Source organism: Dipodomys spectabilis, unplaced genomic scaffold, assembly GCF_019054845.1.
Source record: "Dipodomys spectabilis isolate Male_0828 unplaced genomic scaffold, ASM1905484v1 ptg000360l, whole genome shotgun sequence".
Classification (NCBI taxonomy): Eukaryota; Metazoa; Chordata; class Mammalia; order Rodentia; family Heteromyidae; genus Dipodomys; species Dipodomys spectabilis.
Window position 1 is genome coordinate 1,480,848 of NW_024871037.1, and position 20,337 is coordinate 1,501,184.

General features: G+C 52.5%; 2 protein-coding genes and 1 long non-coding RNA gene across 5 annotated transcripts in view; 2 read left to right on the top strand and 1 right to left on the bottom strand.

Annotated features, from left to right (window-relative positions):
- Window positions 1-228: 228 nt before the first annotated feature.
- Window positions 229-16,455, bottom strand: LOC122095567. Its single transcript, XR_006145177.1, has 2 exons — window positions 16,423-16,455; window positions 229-341 (listed from the first exon to the last, which is right to left on the bottom strand). It is a non-coding gene; the product is annotated as an uncharacterized LOC122095567 (long non-coding RNA).
- Elp6 (elongator acetyltransferase complex subunit 6) lies at window positions 523-15,354 on the top strand. Of its 2 annotated transcripts, XM_042665869.1 has the most exons (7): window positions 523-657; window positions 2,445-2,523; window positions 5,054-5,124; window positions 5,953-6,071; window positions 8,569-8,770; window positions 11,005-11,151; window positions 14,971-15,354. In XM_042665869.1, exons 1-7 carry the CDS (start codon window positions 544-546, stop codon window positions 15,088-15,090), a joined length of 852 nt encoding a protein of 283 aa, XP_042521803.1. In that variant the 5' UTR covers window positions 523-543; the 3' UTR covers window positions 15,091-15,354. The 2 variants fall into 2 exon arrangements, with proteins under 2 accessions (XP_042521803.1, XP_042521804.1); XM_042665870.1 differs by lacking the exon at window positions 11,005-11,151.
- A 471-nt stretch (window positions 16,456-16,926) lies between the features above and the next one.
- The window catches only part of LOC122095565 (SREBF chaperone), a 54,718-nt gene continuing 51,307 nt past the window's right edge, over window positions 16,927-20,337 (top strand). The window contains exon 1 of one of the 2 annotated variants that reach the window (XM_042665867.1): window positions 16,927-16,978. The gene's annotated coding sequence lies outside the window, so the exon portion shown is untranslated. Of the gene's footprint in view, window positions 16,979-17,169; window positions 17,193-20,337 lie in introns of those variants that run through there. The other variant, XM_042665868.1, reaches the window with a different exon arrangement.

The following is a 20,337-nucleotide window of genomic DNA, read 5'->3' on the forward strand; positions in this document are numbered from 1 at the left end:
CGACTGACAAATATGTGTGTGTGTGTGTGCGTGCGTGCGTGCGTGCGTGTGTTATAGATAGATCTATAGATATGGTGGGGTTGATTCTGATCAGCTATTTTAATCAATTTGTAGCGTTGGATTTGAATGCCCAGGCTGGTTTTGAACCGGGATCCTCTGATCGCCTCACTAGTTAGAATCACAGGCATGCGACACCCTGGGCCTGGCATCATTTCTCGGGGCTTGAACCCAGGGTCTGGGCACTGTCCCTGAGCTGCTTTTGCTCCAGGCTAGCACTCTACCACTTGAGCAAGAGTCCCACTTCCGGCCTTTTATGTTTATGCGGTAGTGAGGAATCGAACCTGGGGCTCCACATTCCCAGCCCATTGCACCTTAATCGGAACCTCGCAGTTTCCATGGCAACGGGAGGGACGGCAGAAACCCTCACAGCCAATCAGTAGTGCGCTTATGCACATGCGCCGTAGCGGGCCAGTGAGCTACGACCGTGGCGTTTGCGCACGCGCATTCCTTGCAGAAGCGAGCGTGAGGTCGCCAGGCGCGTGAATGTGCCCCCGTCACCTTCCCGTCTTCGCTCATCCAGGGCGCTCGGTTTCAGAGCTTGGAATGTTCCCGGAACTTAATAACCTTCTCAACATCAGCCCTGACCGGGCGGAGCAGGCAAGATGTCGTGGAGGCCTGAAGGGAGACGGGCTTTGAGAGAATGGTGGAAGCCTTACATCCGGGACCTACGCGCGGGAACCGGGAAAGCTCGGGCTTCTGGGAGTTGTAGTCCATTGAGGAGGGGGCGTGGTCTGGGTCTGAGTCTGTGGCCGCAGCAGGCAAGCCCTGGCCCTGGGGAATGTGGATTTCTAGGTGGTCTTCCTAATGACAGGTGGTCTCCTCGAGGCCTCCAAGACGCCGTCTGTGCCTTGGTGTGGCCCCACGTGCTAGGCAAATTGTAGGATTCCATAGATCCTGGAGGATGGTAGTTAGCTAGCAATTGCCCTGCCCAAGCCTGCAGATAGCTCTGGTTATCTGGCCAGCTCTGGTTTATCTTAGGCTAGAATTAGAGTGAAAGAATGGAGGATTGAAGTGGACATCAGGAAATGACAGCCTGGGAAGTAGCCTTCAAGTCCTGATAGCGGGATCTTTCTTGATGTTTATTATTATTATTATTTTATTGTTGGGGTGCAGGCCCTTGGGCTTGAACTCAGGCCTCTATCCCTGAGCTTTTGTATTCAAGGCCAGCACTTTACCACTGGAGCCACATCTCCACTTCTGTCTTTTTGGTGGTTCATTGGAGGTGAAAGTCCCATGGATTTCCTGATTGTGCTGGCTTGGAACTGTGATCCTCAGATTTGACATTCCTAAGTAGCTAGGATTACAGGCATGAGTTGCCAGAGCTTCACAAGTCGAATTTTTTTGTTTTTTTCTGGTCCTGGGGCTTGAACTCAGGGCCTGGGCACTGCCTTGAGCTTCTTTCAGCTCTAGACTAACGCTGTTTCATTTGAACCACAACGCCAATTTTTTTTGGGGTGTTGGTAGTGGGGCTTAAACTCTGGGCCCAGGAGCTATCCCTCAGCTCTTCAGCTCAAGGCTAGCACTCTACCAGTTGAGCCACAGCACCACTTCTGGCTTTTTCTCCTTATGGGGTGCTGAGGAATTGAACCCAGGGCCTCATACATGCCACGTTCCCAGCTGGGAAGAAAAATTTTTCTACCCTAGTTTGCCTTCTGAAACTGGAGATCAACCTTTTTTTGCTCATCATAAGTTTAGTTATTGACTTTTCCCAAAATTCTGACTTATTGTCTTCATTTCCAAGTAGACTTGATATGTTTGCAGTTAATAAATACCTTCTCCAAAAAATACATTTTCCAGGTATAGAAATTTACATAGCAGGGACACAGGTGGCTCACGCTGTAATCCCAGCTCCTCAGGAGGCTGAGATCTGAGGATCACAGTTCCAAGCCAGCCCAGGCAGGAAAGTCTGTGAGACTCTTCTCTTTAATAAAGCTGGAAGTGGCGCTGTGGCTTGAGTGATACAGTGCTATCCTTGAGACAAAGACTTTAAAGGACAACACCCATCCCCAGAGTTTAAGCCACAGGACAGGCAAAAAAAAAAAAAAAGTTTACACAGTCAACTAGATTTCTGCACTATTTTGACTTCTTTCCAGGGAGAATAATTATCTTTTTATTTTTTTTTTTATTTTTTTTTATTTTTTTTTTTTGGGTCCGGTCGTGGGGCCTGAACTCTGGGCCTGGGCGCTGTCCCTCAGCTCTTCAGCTCAAAGCAAGCGCTCTACCACTTGAGCCACAGCACTACTTCCGGCTTTTTTCTTGTTGCTTATGTGGTGCTGAGGAATCGAACCCAGGGCCTCAGGCATGCAAGGCAAGCGCCCTACCACTGAGCCACCTTCCCAGCCCCTCCAGGGAGAATAATTATCTGTATTTCTCTTAACTTCTAGGGGAAACTGACTCTACTCTGTGATTCCAAGACGGATGGAAGTTTTCTTGTGCACCACTTTCTCTCCTTTTACCTCAAAGGTATGAGACTCACTGATGTTATAGGAAAAGAAACCTAGCCGGGCACCGATGGCTCATGCCTGTAATCCTAGCTACTCAGGAGGCTGAAATATGAGGATTGTGGTTCAAACCAGCCTGGGTAGGAAAGTCCGTGAGACTCTTATCTCCAATAAAACACCAGAAAAACCAGAAGTGGCATTGTGGCTCAAGTGGTAGAGCACTGGCCTTGGGCTGAAGAGCTGAGGGACAGCACTGAGACAAGGGACAAGCCCCACGACTGACCAAAAAAAAAAAGAAAAGAAGAAAGAAACCTAAGGCAAAAGGAAAAAGAGGCTGAGTGTTAGCAGCTCTTGCCTGTAATTCTAACTACTTAAGAGGCTGAGATCTGTGGATTGTAATTTCAAGCCAGGTGAGGCAGGAAAGTCTATTAGACTTTTTTTTTTTTTTTAACCAGTCCTGGGGCTTGAACTCAGGGCCTGGGCTCTATCCCTGAGCTTCTTTTGCTCAAGGCTAGCGCTCTACCACTTGAGCCACAGTGCCACTTCTGGCCTTTTCTGTGTATGTGATACTGAGGAATTGAACTCAGGGTTTCATGCATGCTAGGCAAGCACTCTACCACTAAGCCACCTTCCTAGCTCCTCCATTAGATTCTTATTTACAGTTTACACCTAAAGGCCAGAAGTAGAACTGTGGCTCAAGTGGTCAAGTGGTAGCTTTGAGTGAAAAAGCTAAAAGACAGCACCTACATCCTCAGACTAACTCAAAAAAAGAGAAAAGTAATCATCTGGGTGCTGATGGCTCACATCTCTAATCTTAGCTACTCAAGAGGCTGAGGCCAGCCTAGGGAGGAAAGCTTCTGAGCTTCTTTTTTTCTTTCTTTTTTTTTTCTTTTCTCAGTTATAGGGCCTGAACTTGGGGCCTGGGCGCTGTCCCTCAGCTCTTCAGCTCAAGGCTAGCGCTCTACCACTTGAGCCACAGCGCCACTTCCGGCTTTTTCTGCTTATGTGGTGCTGAGGAATCAAACCTGGGCCTCAAGCATGCAAGGCAAGCACTCGACCACTGAGCCACCTTCACAGCCCCTCTCAGGGACTTTTCTGCCTGAGCTGACTTCAAACTGAGATCCTCAGATCTCAGTCTCCTGAGTAGCTAGGATTATAGGTGTGATACACCAGTGCCCTGCTTCTTCCCCTTTTGTGTTTTTTGGTCAGTCATGGGGCTTGAACTCTGGGCCTGGGAGCTGAGGGACAGCTCAAGGAAAGTGCTCTACCACTTGAGTCACAGTACCACTTCTGATTTTTCTGGTGGTTTATTAGAGATAAGAGTCATGGACTTACCTGCCTGGGCTGGCTTTGAACTTCGATCCTCAGATCTCAGCCTCCTGAGTAGCTAGGATGACACGTGTGAGCCACCAGCACCCCTCTGGCTTCAGAGATTCTTATCTCCAATTAACTACCAAAAAAGCCACTGTCACTGTGGCTCAAGTGGTAGAGCACTACCTTCGAGAAAAATAAGTTCAGGGACAGTTCCCACAATCTTGAGTTCAAGCTCTAGGACCCCCCCCCCAAAAAAAAAAAACAAAACCCACCCCAAACAACTATCATGACCACCAATAAAAAAGAAAGAAAGAGGAGCTGGGAAGGTGGCTCAGTGGTAGAGTGCTAGCCTTGAGCTGAAGAGCTGAGGGACAGTGCTCAAGCCCAGAGTTCAAGCCCCAGGACAGACAAAGAAAAAAAAAAAAAGGAAAGATTAAATTTATTTATAGGAGAACAAAATTGAGTTATCTGGGAATACTTCTCAGAGAAGTATCTCTCAGAATATATCTCCTATATAACTATCAATATGAAAAAAATGGGTATTTTATCCTCTAAACATTTTTGTTTTGGTAGGTTTTGGGGCTTAAACTTAGGGCCTGTGCGCTGTCCCTGAGCTCTTTTACTCAAGCCTAGCGCTCTGCCCCACTTCTGGTTTTCTGGTGGTTCATTGGAGATTAAGAGTCTCATGGACTTTTCTGCCCAGAGTGGCTTTGAACCATGATGTTCAGATATCAGCCTCCTTAGTAATTAGGAGGTCAAGCGTGAACCGGCTCTAGATGGTGTGTGTGTGTGTGTGTGTGTGTGTGTGTGTGTGTGTGTGTGTGTGTGTGTGTGTGTGTGTGTGTGTGTGTGTGTGTGTGTGTGTGTGTGTGTGTGTGTGTGTGTGTGTGTGTGTGTGTGTGTGTGTGTGTGTGTGTGTGTGTGTGTGTTGATTGTGGGGCTTGAACTAAAGTTCTGGACAAGGTCCCTGAGCTTTTTTGCTAAAGGCTAGAGCTCTACCACTTGAGCCACAGCTTCACTTCTAGCTTTTTCAGTACTTCATTGGAAATAGGAGTCTCATGGAGTTTCTTGCCTGAGCTGGATTTGAACTGTGATCCTCACATCTTAGCCTCCTGAGTAACTAGGATGGTAGACTTGAGCCCCTGGTCCCGGCTGCCTCTGGATGTCTTGATCTGTTTGAGTGCTTCTGTTTCCAGAGGAATGAAGTACGTGCACTAAGGATCAGTTTTATTTCCTAGCTAACTGTAAAGTCTGCTTTGTGGCTCTCCTCCAGTCCTTCAGTCACTACAACACCGTGGGACAGAAACTGGTAAGTATTCTAGAATTTCCCCGAGTGATCCTGTGTGCCATGTTTGTATCAATGTAGGGTAAAGGACTTAGAAAAGGAACGAGGGCTGGGAATGTGCCCTAGTGGTAGAGTGCTTGCCTAGAATGCATTAAAACCCCTGAGGTTTCATTCCTCAGTTCCGCACATACACAGAATGCCAGAAAATGGTGATAGAGTGCTAGCTTTGAACTGAAGAGCTCAGGGACAGCATCCAGGCCCTGAGGTCAAGCCCCACGACCAACAAAAGAAAATAAAAAAGAATAACAACAACAACAACAAAAAGAGGGAAAGCAAGAAGCCCTGAGTTCAAGTCCCAGTCCTAGCGCAAAATAAAAAATAAGTTAAATAAATAAAATAAATTGCTACAATTGTGAGTGAAAATACATGTCTGAAAACAGCATAGAAAGTGTGGATGGGTTGGGCGATCAGAGGGAAGAAAAGGCATAGTTAGAGGTGAATGGACTTTTGTGACTTGTAAGCTCTCTTTTATTTTTTATTTTTGTTGGTTGTGGAACTTGAACTCTGGGCCTGGGCGCTGTCCCTCAGCTCTTCAGCTCAAGGCAAGCACTCTACCACTTGAGCTACAGCACCACTTCCAGTTTCCTGGTAGTTTACTGGAGATAAGAGTCTCACAGACTTTCCTGCCCTGGCTTTGAACCAAGATCCTCAGCCTCCTGAGTAGCTAGGATTCCAGGCGTAAGCCACTGGTGCCTGGCTGTGACATACAACCTCTTATGAGCCGTTGTCTACCCACTGGGATGGGATTTCCTACAAGATCCAGCTGCTTACTTCCTTCTTTGTCACGTTTAGGGTGTCAACCTGACCACGGCCCGGGAACGTGGGCAGCTAGTGTTCCTGGAGGGCCTCAAGTCCTCAGTGGACATCTTCTTCCACCCTCAGGAGGAGCCACACCCCCTCCGCTTTCTCAGGTGAGCCTGACACAGCTGGCAGGTGGGCCTAGACGAGGGTCACTGGGTAGAATCCCTTCTGCTTGTTATGTGGGAATGCAGAACTGGCTTCCTAGATCAGACATTTCACCTCCATGTTGCAGCATTATCAGAAAGCTCTTGGCTCCTGAAAGAAAAAAAAAACAACAACAAACTTCCAATAGGGCTGGGAAGGTGGCTCAGTGGTAGAGCGCTTGCCTTGCATGCATGAGGCCCTGGGTTTGATTGCTCAGCACCACATAAGCAGAAAATAGCTGGAAGTGGCACTGTGGCTCCAGTGGTAGAGCACTCACCTTGAGCTGAAGAGCTGAGGGACAGTGGCCAGACCCAGAGTTTAAGCCCCATGACTGACAGGAAAGAGAGAGAGAGACAGAGACAGAGACAGAGAACACACACCTCGCTCAGCATCTCTGACCCTGTGTTTCTTCATCTGGTCTCTTGTTTCTCCATGGGGCTGGTTATACCTGATTGTAGGATGTGAGCTATGGGGAGCCATCCTTGTTAAGATAACTCTGGAATGTGAGGCAGGGCGCTTGCCCTGGGCACTTTGCTCCATTTCTCTACCCAGTGTGGGAAAATGACAGCTGAGTATCCATAAATAGAAGAGGATGTGAATTGGTGGGCCAACTGATGTCAGAATTTCTATCTGTTGGCTGTTTAAGAAGCCTACAGTGAGGGCGGCTCAGTGGTAGAGCGCTTGCCTTGCATGCTCAAGGCCCTGGGTTCAATTCCTCAGCACCACATAAGCAAAAAGAAAAAAGCCGGAAGTGGTGCTGTGGCTCAAGTGGTAGAGTGCTAGCCTTGAGCTGAAGAGCTGAGGGACAGCGCCCAGGCCCAGAGTTCAGGCCCCACAACCGGACCCCCCGCCAAAAAAAAAAAAAAAAAGAAGCCTACAGTGGGGCTGGAAGGTGGCTCAGTGGTAGAGTGCTTGCCTCACATGCTATGAGGCCCTGGATTCGATTCCTCAGCAGCATGTAAACAAAAAAAGCCGGAAGTGGCACTGTGGCTCAAGTGGTAGAGCACTAGAGCACTAATCCTTGAGCTAAAGAGTTAAGGGGTAGGGCTGGGAAGGTGGCTCAGTGGTAGAGCACTTGCCTTGCATGCATGAGGCCCTGGGTTTGATTCCCCAGCACCACATAAGCAAAAAGAAAAAAGCCGGAAGTGGCGCTGTGGCTCAAGTGGTAGAGCGCTAGCCTTGAACTGAAGAGCTGAGGGACAGCACCCAGGCCCAGAGTTCAGGCCCCACAACCGGACCCAAAAAAAAAAAAAAAAAGAGTTAAGGGGTAGTGCCCAGGCCCAGAATTCAAGCTCCATGACTACCACCAACAACAAAAGAAGCCTATAACCCTCTACCCTTCACCACAAGGATTCCTGAAATTGCTGGTGTTCATTTATTTTTTAAAATAATTTTTACTATTTTTTTATGATCTACTGTTTAGACACAAAAACTTTGACAGTTTGCTAGGCATTCATACCTCCAGCTGTTTTTGCTCCAATTATTTGTAAGATAGGATCTCTCATGTTTTGTTTATCTTTGCACCAAGCAGTCTAATAATCTGTGATTGTATTTATGCTTCCCTTAGTATCTGACATGATAGGCACCCACTATCATACTAAGCTTTTTCTATTGAGATACGGGGTCTTGTGAATTTTTTTTTGGTCGATCATGGGGCTTGAACTCTGGGCTTGGATGCTGTCCTTCAGCTCTTCAGCTCAGGCTAACGCTCTACCACTTGAGTCACAGCACCACTTCCTGTTTTCTAGAGGTTAATCGGAGATAAGAGTCTCACGGACTTTTCCTTCCTCGAGCTGGCTTCGTGATCCTCAGATCTCAGCCTCCTTGGTAGCTACGATTACAGGCATGAGCCATTGGCCCCTGGCGGCCACCTGGCTTTTATGATATTTCTTTTTCCTTTTTTTTTTGTCGGGTCTGGGGCTTGAACTCTGGGCCTGGGAACTGTCCCTCAGCTCTTCATCTCAAGGCTAGTACTTTATCACTCAAGTCTCAGTGCCACTTCTGGTTCTCTAGTGGTTAAATAGAGATAAGAGTCTCAAGGCCTTTCCTGCCTGGGCTGGCTTTGAACCTCCAACCTTAGATCTCAGCCTCCTGAGTAGCTGGGATTACAGGCGTGAGCCACCAGGGCCCAGCCTGGATAAACATGTTTAGAGATTGAGCGCTAGGGACTTATTTCCTTATTTCTGTTTTGGTGGTTGTCTTAGGGCTTGAACTCAAGACATGGGTGCTGTCCCTGAGCTTTTTTGTTCATGGCCAACTCTTTATACCTCTTGAGTCACAGCTCCACTTGCAGCTTTTTTTTTCCTGGTTAATGGATGATAATAAGAATCTTACAGATTTTCCTGCTTGAGCTGGCTTGGAAGTGTGATCCTCAGATCTCAGCCTCCTGAGTAGCTAGGTGACAGGTGTGAGCAAGTAGCACCCACCTTTCAGCTTTGGTGACTTTTGGCCCGGTGTTTCTAGGGAAACCAGTGCTGGGAGCCTGCAGCCTTTATATGAGTTTGTCCGGGAGGCCCTAAAACCTGTGGACAGCGAGGATACTACGTGGAGGTTCCCAGTGCTGCTGGTAGATGACCTCAGTGTGCTGCTAAGCTTGGGTTTGGGAGCGGTGGCCGTGCTGGACTTTACCCACTACTGCAGAGCAACTGTGTGCTCGGAACTACAGGTACTAACAACCCTGCTCCCTGTATTCCTTGTTTGTTTGTGGCTCTAAGAACCCAAGTAGGCTCCCCATTTGGTGCTGAGATCAAAACCCAAGGCCTCGGCATGCTAGGCAAGCAGTTCACTGCTGAGCTATGAATATACACCCAGCCCCAAGCTGTCACTTTCTGATGACGTAGACCTCTTCCCTTCCATTTTCCTAGATGCAGGTTATACATGCCCATCTTCTGACTCCTCTTACGGGGTCCACGGGGTCACAGGGTGCTTTCCCTTTTGGGTTCCCCTAGCATCCATGTTTCCCTCTTTCCTGGCCATGTCATCCTTGATTTTTTTTTTTTTTTTAAATGTTTGCCAGTCCCAGGGCTTTAACTCAGGGCCTTTGCACTGTCCCTGAGCCTCTTTGTGCTCAAGGCTAGGTCTCTACCACTTGAGCCACAGCACCACTTTGGGCTTTATCTAAGTAGTTTATTGGCAGTAAGAGTCTCAAGGACTTTTTTGCCCAAGCTGGCATAGAACTGAGATCCTCACATTTCAGCTTCCTGAGTAGCTAGGATTACAGGTGTGAGCCACCAGCACCCTGCTTTTTAATATCTGTGTGGATAGCTCATACACTTCTGTGTGTGTGTGTGTGTGTGTGTGTGTGTGTGTGTTGGTCGTCATCACTATTGGCTTTTTCTGTGTATGTGGTACGGAGGAATTGAACCTAGGTCTTCATGCACGCTAGGCAAGGACTCTACCGCTAAATCCCATTACTAGTCCTTTCCTGAGCTTTTTTCCTCAAGCCTAGTGCTCTACCACAGTGCCACTTTTCTGCTGGTTCACTGGAGGTAAGAGTCTCATGGATTTTTCTGGCTGGGGTGGTATTGAACCATGATTCTTAGATCTCAGCCTCCTGAGTCACTAGCACGACCGGTGTGTGTGAACCACCAGCACTCTGGGAGGTAAGAGTCTTTTAGACTTTCCCACCCAAGCAGGCTCCAGCTGTGATCCTCCAGTCTCAGCCTTCTGATTAGCTAGGATGAGAGGCATGAGTCACTGGTCCAGTGACATTTTTCATAACGTTCAAGAATTGAAGAGAGGCCGGGCGCTGGTGGCTCACACCTGTAATCCTAGCTACTCAGGAGGCTGAGATCTGAGGATCGCGGTTCAAAGCCAGCCTGGGCAGGAGAGACTGTGAGACTTCTATCTCCAATAAACCACCAGAAAACCAGAAGTGGTGCTGTAGCTCAAGTGGTAGAGCGCTCGCCTTGAGCTGAAGAGCTGAGGGACAGCGCCCAGGCCCAGAGTTCAAGCCCCACAACTGACCAAAAAAAAAAAGAAGAGAGGAGTTGAGTGCTAGTGGCTCATGCCTCTCATCCTTACTACTCAGAAGGCTGAGATCTGAGAATTGAGGTTCAAAGGCAGTTGGGCAGGAAAGTCGAAAGCAATGCTGTGGCTCAAGTGGTAGAGCTCTTGCCTTGAGCAAAAAGAAGGTCAGGGACAGCACCCAGGCCCAGAGTTCAAACACTAGGACCAGCAAAAATAAAACTAAAAAAAAAAAGAACTGAAGAATGGAACCAATTTTGAAGATGCTAGGGTGAGCTTCGTCTTAGATGAACTGGATATTCAGGTTGGATTGGCTAGTGAAAATACATAGCTGGGGGCTGGGAATGTGGCTTAATAGTAGAGGGCTTCCCTAGCATGCATGAAGCCCTAGGTTTGGTTCCTTAGTACCACATACACAGAAAAAGCCAGAAATCAGCCGAGCGCTGGTGTCATGCCTGTAATCCTAGCTACTCAGGAGGCTGACATCTGAGGATCAAGGTTCAAAGCCAGCCCAGGCAGGAAAGTCCAATGAGACTCTTATCTCTAATAAACCACTCAGAAAACCAGAAGTGGCACTGTGGCTCAAGTGGTAGAGCACTAGCCTTGAGCTGAAGAGCTGAGGGACAGTGCCCAGGCCTAGAATTTTATCCCCACAACTGACAAAAATAACAACAACAACAAAAAAAAGCCAGAAGTGGTGCTGTGGCTCAGAGTGCTAGCCTTAAACAAGAGAAGCTCAGGGACAGTACCTGGGCCTTGAGTTCAAGCCCCAGGACTGGCAAAAAACACAAAAATGAAAATGTACATCTGATGATGGTAATTAGGATCCTGGTCCTTCCCACAAGAGACCAATAGCAGCAGCAGCAGCAGGAGGGAAGGTGACTGAGAGGACACGGTCCAGTCAGAAGCAGGTTTTCATCTTGTGTGACGTAGGGAAACATGGTGGCCCTCGTGCATGACAGTGAAGACGCCGAAGATGAGGAGAATGAGCTCCTGCTGAATGGCCTCAGTCATCAGAGCCACCTGATCCTGCAGGCTGAAGGCCTGGCCACTGGCTTCTGCAAGGATGTACACGGGCAGGTACGTCAGTCAGAGTTGGGGCCTACATGGGCTGCTTTACCCTCTGAGGGGCAGGGCCCAGACCCTGAGTTCAAGCCCAAAGACTGGCGAAAACAATTAATTAATTAATTAAAGAATAGGTAGGTGCTGGTGGTTCATGCCCATAATCCTAACTATTGCAGGTGGCTGAGATCTGAGGAGTGTGGCTTAAAGCCAGCCCCGGTAGTAAATTTTAGGAGACTCTTCTCTCCAGTTAATCAGAAAGCTGGAAGTGGAGCTGTGACTCAAGTGATAGAGTACTAGCCTTAAGTCAAAAAGGGAGCTAACAAATGAGCTGATTCCTCTTAGTACTACAGTGATCTTTGAGTACTCTGCACAACACAACACTGTTCTTTAAAAAATAACGAGTTGGGCTGGACGCTGGTGGTGCATGCCTGTTATCCTAGCTACTCAGAAGTCTGAGATCTGAAGATCAAGGTTCAAAGCCAACCTGGGCAGGAAAGTCCATGAGACTCTAATCTCCAATAAACCACCAGAAAATGGGAAGTGGCGCTATGGCTCAAGTGGTAGAGAGCTAGCCTGGAGCTGAAGAGCTGAGGGACAGTGCCCAGGGTCAAGGCATGGTCCCTGAGCTCACTCAAGCCTACGGCTCTACCACTTTGAGACACAGCACCACTTCTGGTTATCAAGGTTCATTGGAGATGAGTCTCATGGACGTTTCCTGCCCAGGCTGGCTTCTAATAATGATCCTCAGATCAGTAGCTAGGATGACAGGCATGAGCCTCCAGTGCAAGGCTGGTTGTGTACTGATTTTTTTTTTGTTTTTTTTTTTTGGCCAGTCCTGGGACTTGAACTCAGAGCCTGGCCACTATCCCTGAGCTTCTTTTACTCAAGGCTAGCACTTTACCACTTGAGCCACAGCGCCACTTCTGGCTTTTTCTGTTTATGTGGTCCTGAGGAATCAAATCCAGGGCTTCATGCCTGCTAGGCAAGCACTCTACCACTAAACCACCTTCCCAGTCTCTGATGTTAGATCCTTTTAACCCAGAATGGACAATTGGCCTGGAATCATTTGGAATGAGAATGGCCAGGAATGCTATTGGGGTGTCTGTGGTACAGCATGGGTAGAAGGTTCTGGATGGGCAGCTGTGGTTCCTCTCAAACCTGTTCCTCAAGCATTTCAGTCAGCAGCAGCAGCAGAAGCAATGTGCAGCCTTCCCGCACCTCTGTGCAGAATGTACATTCTCTGATGTCAATAAGTATAAAACCAGATGTTGGTGCTCACACCTGTAATCCTAGCTCCTCAGAAAGCTGAGATCTGAAGAGCATGGTTCAAAACCAACACAGGAAAATCTGTGAGACTCTTATCTCCAATTAATCACCGAAGTGTAGCTGCGGCTCAAGTGGTAGAATGCCAGTCTTGAGTGAAAAAGCTAAGGGATGGGCTGGGAATGTGGCTTAGTGGTAGAGTGCTTGCCTGGCATGCAGGAAGCCCTGGGTTCAATTGCTTAGTACCACATCCACAGAAAAAGCTGGAAGTAGTGCTGTGGCTCAAGTGGTAGAGTGCTAGCCTTGAGTAAAAGAACCTGGAGACAGTTTCCAGGCCTTGAGTTCAAGCCCCAGGACTGGAAAAAAAGAAAAAAGAAAAAGCTAAGGGACACCACCCAGGCCCTAAATTCAAGCACTGAGACCGACAAAACAAAACCAAAAAACCAAAGGCCACACTGAATTCATCTTCGTGACCAGGATGAACATGCCTGATGTCGATCAGGACAACTAACCATCACTAGGGTATTAGAAGATACCTCATTTAAATTGGTCTAATTCAACATTTTGTTTATTTTTAGTGTTGGATCTGCTTATACCCTTTATGTACCCAGTAAGCAGGTCTTAATCACGTTTATGCAAGTGTTGTCTTTATAATTCTACTTTGGGAACTATCTGCTTGTCTGTCTCCCTGTAGTATAGACTTCCAGAAAAAAAAAATCACAGACTAACATTTAAACCCTAGATATCTTTATTTATTTGTTTTTTTGGGTCCGGTCATGGGGCCTGAACTCTGGGCCTGGGCGCTGTCCCTCAGCTCTTCAGCTCAAGGCTAGCGCTCTACCACTTGAGCCACAGAGCCACTTCCGGCTTTTTTCTTTTTGCTTATGTGGTGCTGAGGAATCGAACCCAGGGCCTCTGGCATGCAAGGCATGCGCTCTACCACTGAGCCACCTTCCCAGCCCCTAGATATCTTTATTTATTATTATTATTTTTTCTGGTCCTGGGGCTTGAACTCTGGTCTGGGATTTTGTCTCAGTGCTCAAGGCACTATAGTGCTCTACTACTTGAACCACAGCACCACTTCTGGCTTTTTCTGTTTATGTGGTACTGAGGCTGGAACCCAGGTCTTCACACATGCTAGCCAAGCACTCTACCACTAAGCCACATTCCCAGCCATAGATACCTTAAAAAAAAAAAAAAAGGAAAGAAAAAAAGCAGGTGCTGGTGGCTCAAACTTGTAATGCTACCTACTTTGGTGTGGTGGCTGTGATCTGAGGATTGTAGTTCAAAGCCAGCTCTGGCAGGAAAAGTCCATGAAACTCTTATCTCCAATGAGTTACCAGAAAACCAGAAGTGGAGCTATGGCTCAGGGATAGTACCCAGGCTCTGAGTTCAAGCCCCAAGCCCACCAAAAACAAAAAAGAAAAAAAAAGTTTCCATGGGAACTGTATTTAAAAAAAGAAAAAGAGACAATGGGAAATACCTAAAAATACTATTATAATTTTTTTTTCCCATGGGTGACATTTTTCTTTTTCTTTTCTTTTCTTTTTTTTTTGTTTTTTGGTCATGGGGCTTGAAATGTGGGCTGGGTGCTGTCCCTGAGCTCTTCAATTCAAGGTGAGTGCTCTACCACTTGAGCCACAGTGCCACTTCCAGTGTTTTGGTGGTTAACTGGAGATAAGAGTCTCATGAACTGTCTGTCCTGCCCAGGCTGGCTTTGAACCACAATCCTCAGATCTCAGCCTCCTGAGTAGCTAGGATGACAGGTGTGAACCACTGGTGTCTGGCTTGGGTGACATTTTTCTTCTTTTACTTTTCTGTAATGAGTGAGCAAATATAGCTTATTTAATGCAGGGATGACTATTTTTCATTAGCTAGTCATGTTTATTTTAGAAATTGGTTTCAAGCTGGTCTCTGGTGGCTCCTACGTGTACTTCTAGCTTCTTAGGAGGTTATGATCTGAGAATCAAGGTTTAAAGCCAACCAAGACAGACAAATATGAGAGACTCTGATCTCCAATTAACCAGCAAAATTCAGAAGTGGAGGCATGGCTCAAATGGTGCAGTGACTATTGTGAGCAAGAAAGCTGATGAGAGCCGGAGGCTAGCGGGTGCAGGTGGCTCATATCTGTAATCTGAGCTACTCAGGAGGCTTTGATCTGAGGATCCCACTTTGCAGGTAGCCTAGGCAGAAAAATCTGTGAGTCTCTTATCTCCAACAAATTAGTCAGAAAATGCTGGAAGCGGTGCTGTGGCTCACGTGGTAGAGCACTAGTTTTGAGCACAAAGAGGCTCAGGGACAGCACCCAGGCCCAGCATTCAAGCCCCAGGAATGATCAGAAAAACAAAAAGGGCAGGAGGCTCTGAGTTCATGCCTCAGTCCCACTACAAGGGCGCGGGTGCACACACACACACACACACCCACACACACACAAAAGAATGAAACAGAAGTTGGTCCCATTACTGTACAGTGTGTTATGTGATCCCAGTTGAAGATCACAGAGGACAGAGTGGGGTTCACAGTGGCACTTGGGGTGACTGCCCCCTCTTTCATTCTTCTTTCTATTTGCAGCTGAAGATCCTTTGGAGGAAGTCCACAGGCCGGCGGGATCGGAGCCTCATATACCAGTATAAGATACAGGACAAGAACGTGTCCTTTTTTGCCAAAGGGATGTCTCCTGCCGTCTTGTGACTCGATTTAGGGGGCAGCTAAAGCTAACTTGGACCATTTTTTAGCTGTGTAAAAGGTAGCAGCCTGCCAGGAAATAGTCTTTCATGTTGGACTGGTTGAACAGAAAGGGTTGGATGGTTCTATGATGGCATGTATACCTTTACGTGGGGCCCTGTCCTGAAAACAGAGAGAGGAATCTGGCCCTGGAGGCTCCTACCTGTAAATCCTAGCTACTCGGGAGGCTGAGATCTGAGGATGGCAGTTCAAAGCCAGCTTGGCCAGGAAAGTCTGTGAGACTTTGAGCTCCAAAAAGCTGGAAGTGGAGGTGTGGCTCGAGTGGTAGAAGGCTTGAGCAAATAAATTAAGGGACAGCGCTCATGCCCTGAGTTTAAGTCCCCAGTACTGGCATACATAATGAGTTAATTAAAAATATTGCTATTTTTTTCCTGCTTGTTTAACTTGTTTTACATTTATCAAAAACTTCCATTTGTCTTTATAAAGAGCTCATCACCTTCTCCTTTTAATCAAGCTCTATCTAGTGTGTAATTTATCCTGATGTGGCTCCTGACCATAAGCCTAGGCTGAGATCTGACACCATGGGACTTTTATCTTCATTTAACTACCCAAAAGCCAGAAATGAAGCTGTGGCTCAAGTGGCAGAGTGCAATCCTTGGGGGTGGGGGTGGGGGGAAGCTCAAGGAGGCATCAATGGCTCAACCTATAATCTTAGGAGGTTGTGGTCTGAGGATCAGGCTTCAAAGCTTGACCGGGCAGGAAAGTCCTTGAGACTTATCTCCAATTAAAGATCAGAAAACGGGACGTGGAAAAGAAAAAAAGAGAAAACAGGAAGTGGAGCTGTGGTTCCAAGTGGCAGAGTGCTAAGCCCTGAGCACAAAAGTTCAGGGGCGGTGCCCATGCCCTGAGTTAAAAAACAACAACATAAAAACCCCCAACAGGAGCAGCCGGACTTGGTGGCCCATGCTGCAACCCACGCCTGCAATCCTAGCTACCCAAGGGGCTGAGACCTGAGGCTCAGTGGTGAGGATGACCTGGGCAGATAAGTCTTGTTAGCTGCTTACCCCCAATTAGCCAGCACAAAAGCCGTCAGCGGACATTTGCTCAAGTGGTAGAGCTGAAGAGCTCACCCCAAAACCAAACCCACCCACCCTTCATTCCAGATACACAATGCACCCAACCATCTGCTTGTCCAGCGTAACTCAGCTGCTTTTGGGGCTGGAACTCGGGGCCTGGGCGCTGTCCCTCAGCTCTTCAGCTCAAGGCGAGTGCTCTACCACCTGGGCCACAGCGCCACCTCGGGCTTTTGGCTGCTTCTGTGGTGCTGGGGACTCGAACCCAGAGCCTCATGCATGCAAGGCAAGCGCTCTACCCCTGAGCCACCGGCCCAGCCCCTCCAGCGGCTCTCGATGACTGTGTTGTGGTTGTTTTCTCTCCCGGGACGCGGATCCGAGGGTCTCCAGCCTCCCTCCTAGTTCTTGGCTGCTCCCCAGCAGGGACCGTGAGCCATCTTGTGCGCGCTCTCGGTGACTTTCGGCGGGGAACGTGCTGTCAAAAGCTCCGCAGCGGCCGGCCGTGGAGGGCCGGGAGCGGGGTTGGGGGGCGAGGACCCCCGTTTGCTTCCTCCCAAGCTCCCCGCCCCTCGGGCGCCGTCGCTTCCCCTCCGCCAAGCAGCTCAGCCACACAGGACTTCCTCCCGGATGAGTGGCAGGTGGCCGGGGACGGCCAGGGGGCGGGGCGAGAGCTGCGGGACGCGCAAGCCCGGCTGCGCAGGCGCGCGCGCACGCGCACGCCTTGTGTGTAGGGGGGAGGGCGGGGGGGGGGGGAAGAGGCGGGGGCGGAGCCGCACGTGTGAAGGGCGGCGGAGGCGGCGGCGAGAGGGGAAAGGTAGAAGGTGAGAGGTGAAGGGGCGGGGAAGGACGCCGGCGCCCGGGCGGCCGTGAAAAGGGTGAGCGCGGCTGGCGTCCGGGACGGGGCCGCGGTCTCCCGAGAGCGCGCACGCTCGCTCCCGCCGCCGCTCCCCGCCGCCGCTCCCCGCCGCTCCCCGCCGCCCTCAGCCGCCCTCAGCATCGCCGCCGCCGCCGCCGACCGCGCTGCCTCCGCCACAGGTACGGCCGCGGCCGCCCAGGGCCCGCGCCTCCCGCCGCGCCTCCCGCGCCTCTTCCCCCGGGGGCGCTGTCCAGCAGCCCGGCGCGTGGGGGCGCCGGCCCGCACCCCCTCCCCGGCCCGCACAACCCCCCTCCCCGGCCCGCACCCCCCCCTCCCCGGCCCGCACCGCCCCCTCCCCGGCCCGCACCCCCTCCCCGGCCCGCACAACCCCCCTCCCCGGCCCCCCTCCCCGGCCCGCACCCCCTCCCCGGCCCGCACCCCCTCCCCGGCCCGCACCCCCCCTCCCCGGCCCTCACCCCCTCCCCGGCCCGCACCCCTCCCTCCCCGGCCCGCACCCCCCCCTCCCCGGCCCGCACCCCCTCCCCGGCCCGCACCCCCCCTCCCCGGCCCTCACCCCCTCCCCGGCCCGCACCCCTCCCTCCCCGGCCCGCACCCCCCCCTCCCCGGCCCGCACCCCCCCCTCCCCGGCCCGCACCCCCCCCTCCCCGGCCCGCACAACCCCCCTCCCCGGCCCGCACCCCCTCCCCGGCCCGCACAACCCCCCCTCCCCGGCCCGCACCCCCCCCTCCCCGGCCCGCACCCCCCCCCCCGGCCCCCCTCCCCGGCCCGCACCCCCTCCCCGGCCCCCCTCCCCGGCCCGCACCCCCTCCCCGGCCCGCACCGCCCTCCCCGGCCCGCACCCCCTCCCCGGCCCGCACCCCCTCCCCGGCCCCCCTCCCCGGCCCGCACCCCCCCTCCCCGGCCCGCACCCCTCCCTCCCCGGCCCGCACAACCCCCCTCCCCGGCCCGCACCCCCTCCCCGGCCCGCACAACCCCCCCTCCCCGGCCCTCACCCCCTCCCCGGCCCGCACCCCTCCCTCCCCGGCCCGCACAACCCCCCTCCCCGGCCCGCACCCCCTCCCCGGCCCGCACAACCCCCCCTCCCCGGCCCGCACCCCCTCCCCGGCCCGCACCCCCCCCTCCCCGGCCCGCACCCCCTCCCCGGCCCGCACCCCCTCCCCGGCCCCCCTCCCCGGCCCGCACCCCCTCCCCGGCCCCCCTCCCCGGCCCGCACCCCCCCCCTCCCCGGCCCGCACCCCCCCTCCCCGGCCCGCACCCCCTCCCCGGCCCGCACCCCCTCCCCGGCCCGCACCCCCCCCCTCCCCGGCCCGCACCCCCCCCTCCCCGGCCCGCACCCCCCCCCCCGGCCCACCTCCCCGGCCCGCACCCCCTCCCCGGCCCCCCTCCCCGGCCCGCACCCCCTCCCCGGCCCCCCTCCCCGGCCCGCACCCCCCCCCTCCCCGGCCCGCACCCCCCCTCCCCGGCCCGCACCCCCCCCCCCGGCCCGCACCCCCCTCCCCGGCCCGCACCCCCTCCCCGGCCCGCACCCCCTCCCCGGCCCCCCTCCCCGGCCCGCACCCCCCCTCCCCGGCCCGCACCCCCTCCCCGGCCCGCACCCCCCCTCCCCGGCCCGCACCCCCTCCCCGGCCCGCACCCCCTCCCCGGCCCGCACAACCCCCCTCCCCGGCCCGCACCCCCTCCCCGGCCCGCACCCCTCCCTCCCCGGCCCGCACCCCTCCCTCCCCGGCCCGCACCCCCCCCTCCCCGGCCCGCACCCCCCTCCCCGGCCGGCACAACCCCCCTCCCCGGCCCGCACCCCCCCTCCCCGGCCCGCACCCCCCCCTCCCCGGCCCGCACCCCTCCCTCCCCGGCCCGCACCCCTCCCTCCCCGGCCCGCAACCCAACCCCCTCCCCGGCCCGCAACCCCCTCCCCGCCCGCAACCCCCTCCCCGGCCGCGCCTCCCCGGCCCGCACAACCCCCCTCCCCGGCCCGCACCCCCTCCCCGGCCCCCCTCCCCGGCCCGCACCCCCTCCCCGGCCCCCCTCCCCGGCCCGCACCCCCCTCCCCGGCCCGCACCCCCCTCCCCCGCCGGGGGTCACGGCTAGGACCGGGCTCAGTCGCCCCCAATTTCTCCTTCCTGCCCCCCCTCGCACCCCCCCCTCCCACTCCCAAGGTAACTTGGGTTCTAGAACTTGCGGTGGTTCTGTGTGTGTGTGTGTTTGTGTGGTTCCTGGCGTTCCTGGTGTGTGTGTGTGGTTCCTGGGGTGTGTGTGGGGGGGTGCAGGAGGGAGGACCCCGCTCTCTGATCAGGAAGAGAGGTAAACCGGTGTGCTCGGCTTCTTGTAGTTGTTCTTGGTCTTGTCGCTCCAGGCTCTGCTCCTGTGTACTCCTGGGTGGGTTTTAGTTTTCTTTATTTATTTCTTAAGATTTGGGTTTGTTGTTGTTGTTTTTTTTTAAATTTACTGTTATTGTAAAAGGGATGTCCAGGGCAGGCAAGGTGGCTCAGTGGTAGAGCGCTTGCCTTGCATGCATTAAGGCCCTCAGTTCGATTCCTCAGCACCACAGAAGCAGAAAAAAAGCCAGAAGTGGCGCTGTGGCTCAAGTGGTAGAGCGCTTGCCTTGAACTGAAGAACTGAGAGACAGCGCCCAGGCCCTAAGTTCAGGTCCCACGACCAGCCAAAAAGAAAAGATGTACAGCGGGGTTACAGTTACATAAGTCAGGTAAGGAATACATTTTTTAATTTTTTTAAAATTTTAATTAATTTATTTTCCAGTCTTGGGGCTTGAATTCAGGCCCTGGGCACTGTCCCTGAGCTGCTTCTGCTCAAGGCTAGCACTCAATCACTGGAGCCACATCACCACTTCCAGCTTTTTCTGTGTATGTGCTACTGAGGAATCGAACTCAAGGCTTCATGCATGCTAGGCCAAGCACTCTATCACTTAAGCCACATTCCCAGCCCAGTACATTTCTTTTTGGAAAATGTCTCCCCTTCTCTCCTGCTCTCCCAGTTTTTCCCTCCCATCCCCGACCCACAAGTTGTATACTTCATTTTCCACATAATGTCTAGTGAGTACCACTGCTCTAGATGGTTTTTTTTTTTTTCTTTTAAAGAAAAACAATTTATTTTAAACTTCGCTATTGTATACAGGAAACAGGGAGTCTTGGGTCAGACTGCGTTCCAGAAATGATGCAGAGGGAAATGATGAAGGATGGTGGTGGCCAGAGCAGAGGCAGGAGGTCTTTCTTTTTAATTTTTTGGTCAGTATTGGGGCTTGAACTCTGGGCCTGGGCCCTGTCCCTGAGCTCTTCAACTCAAGGCTAG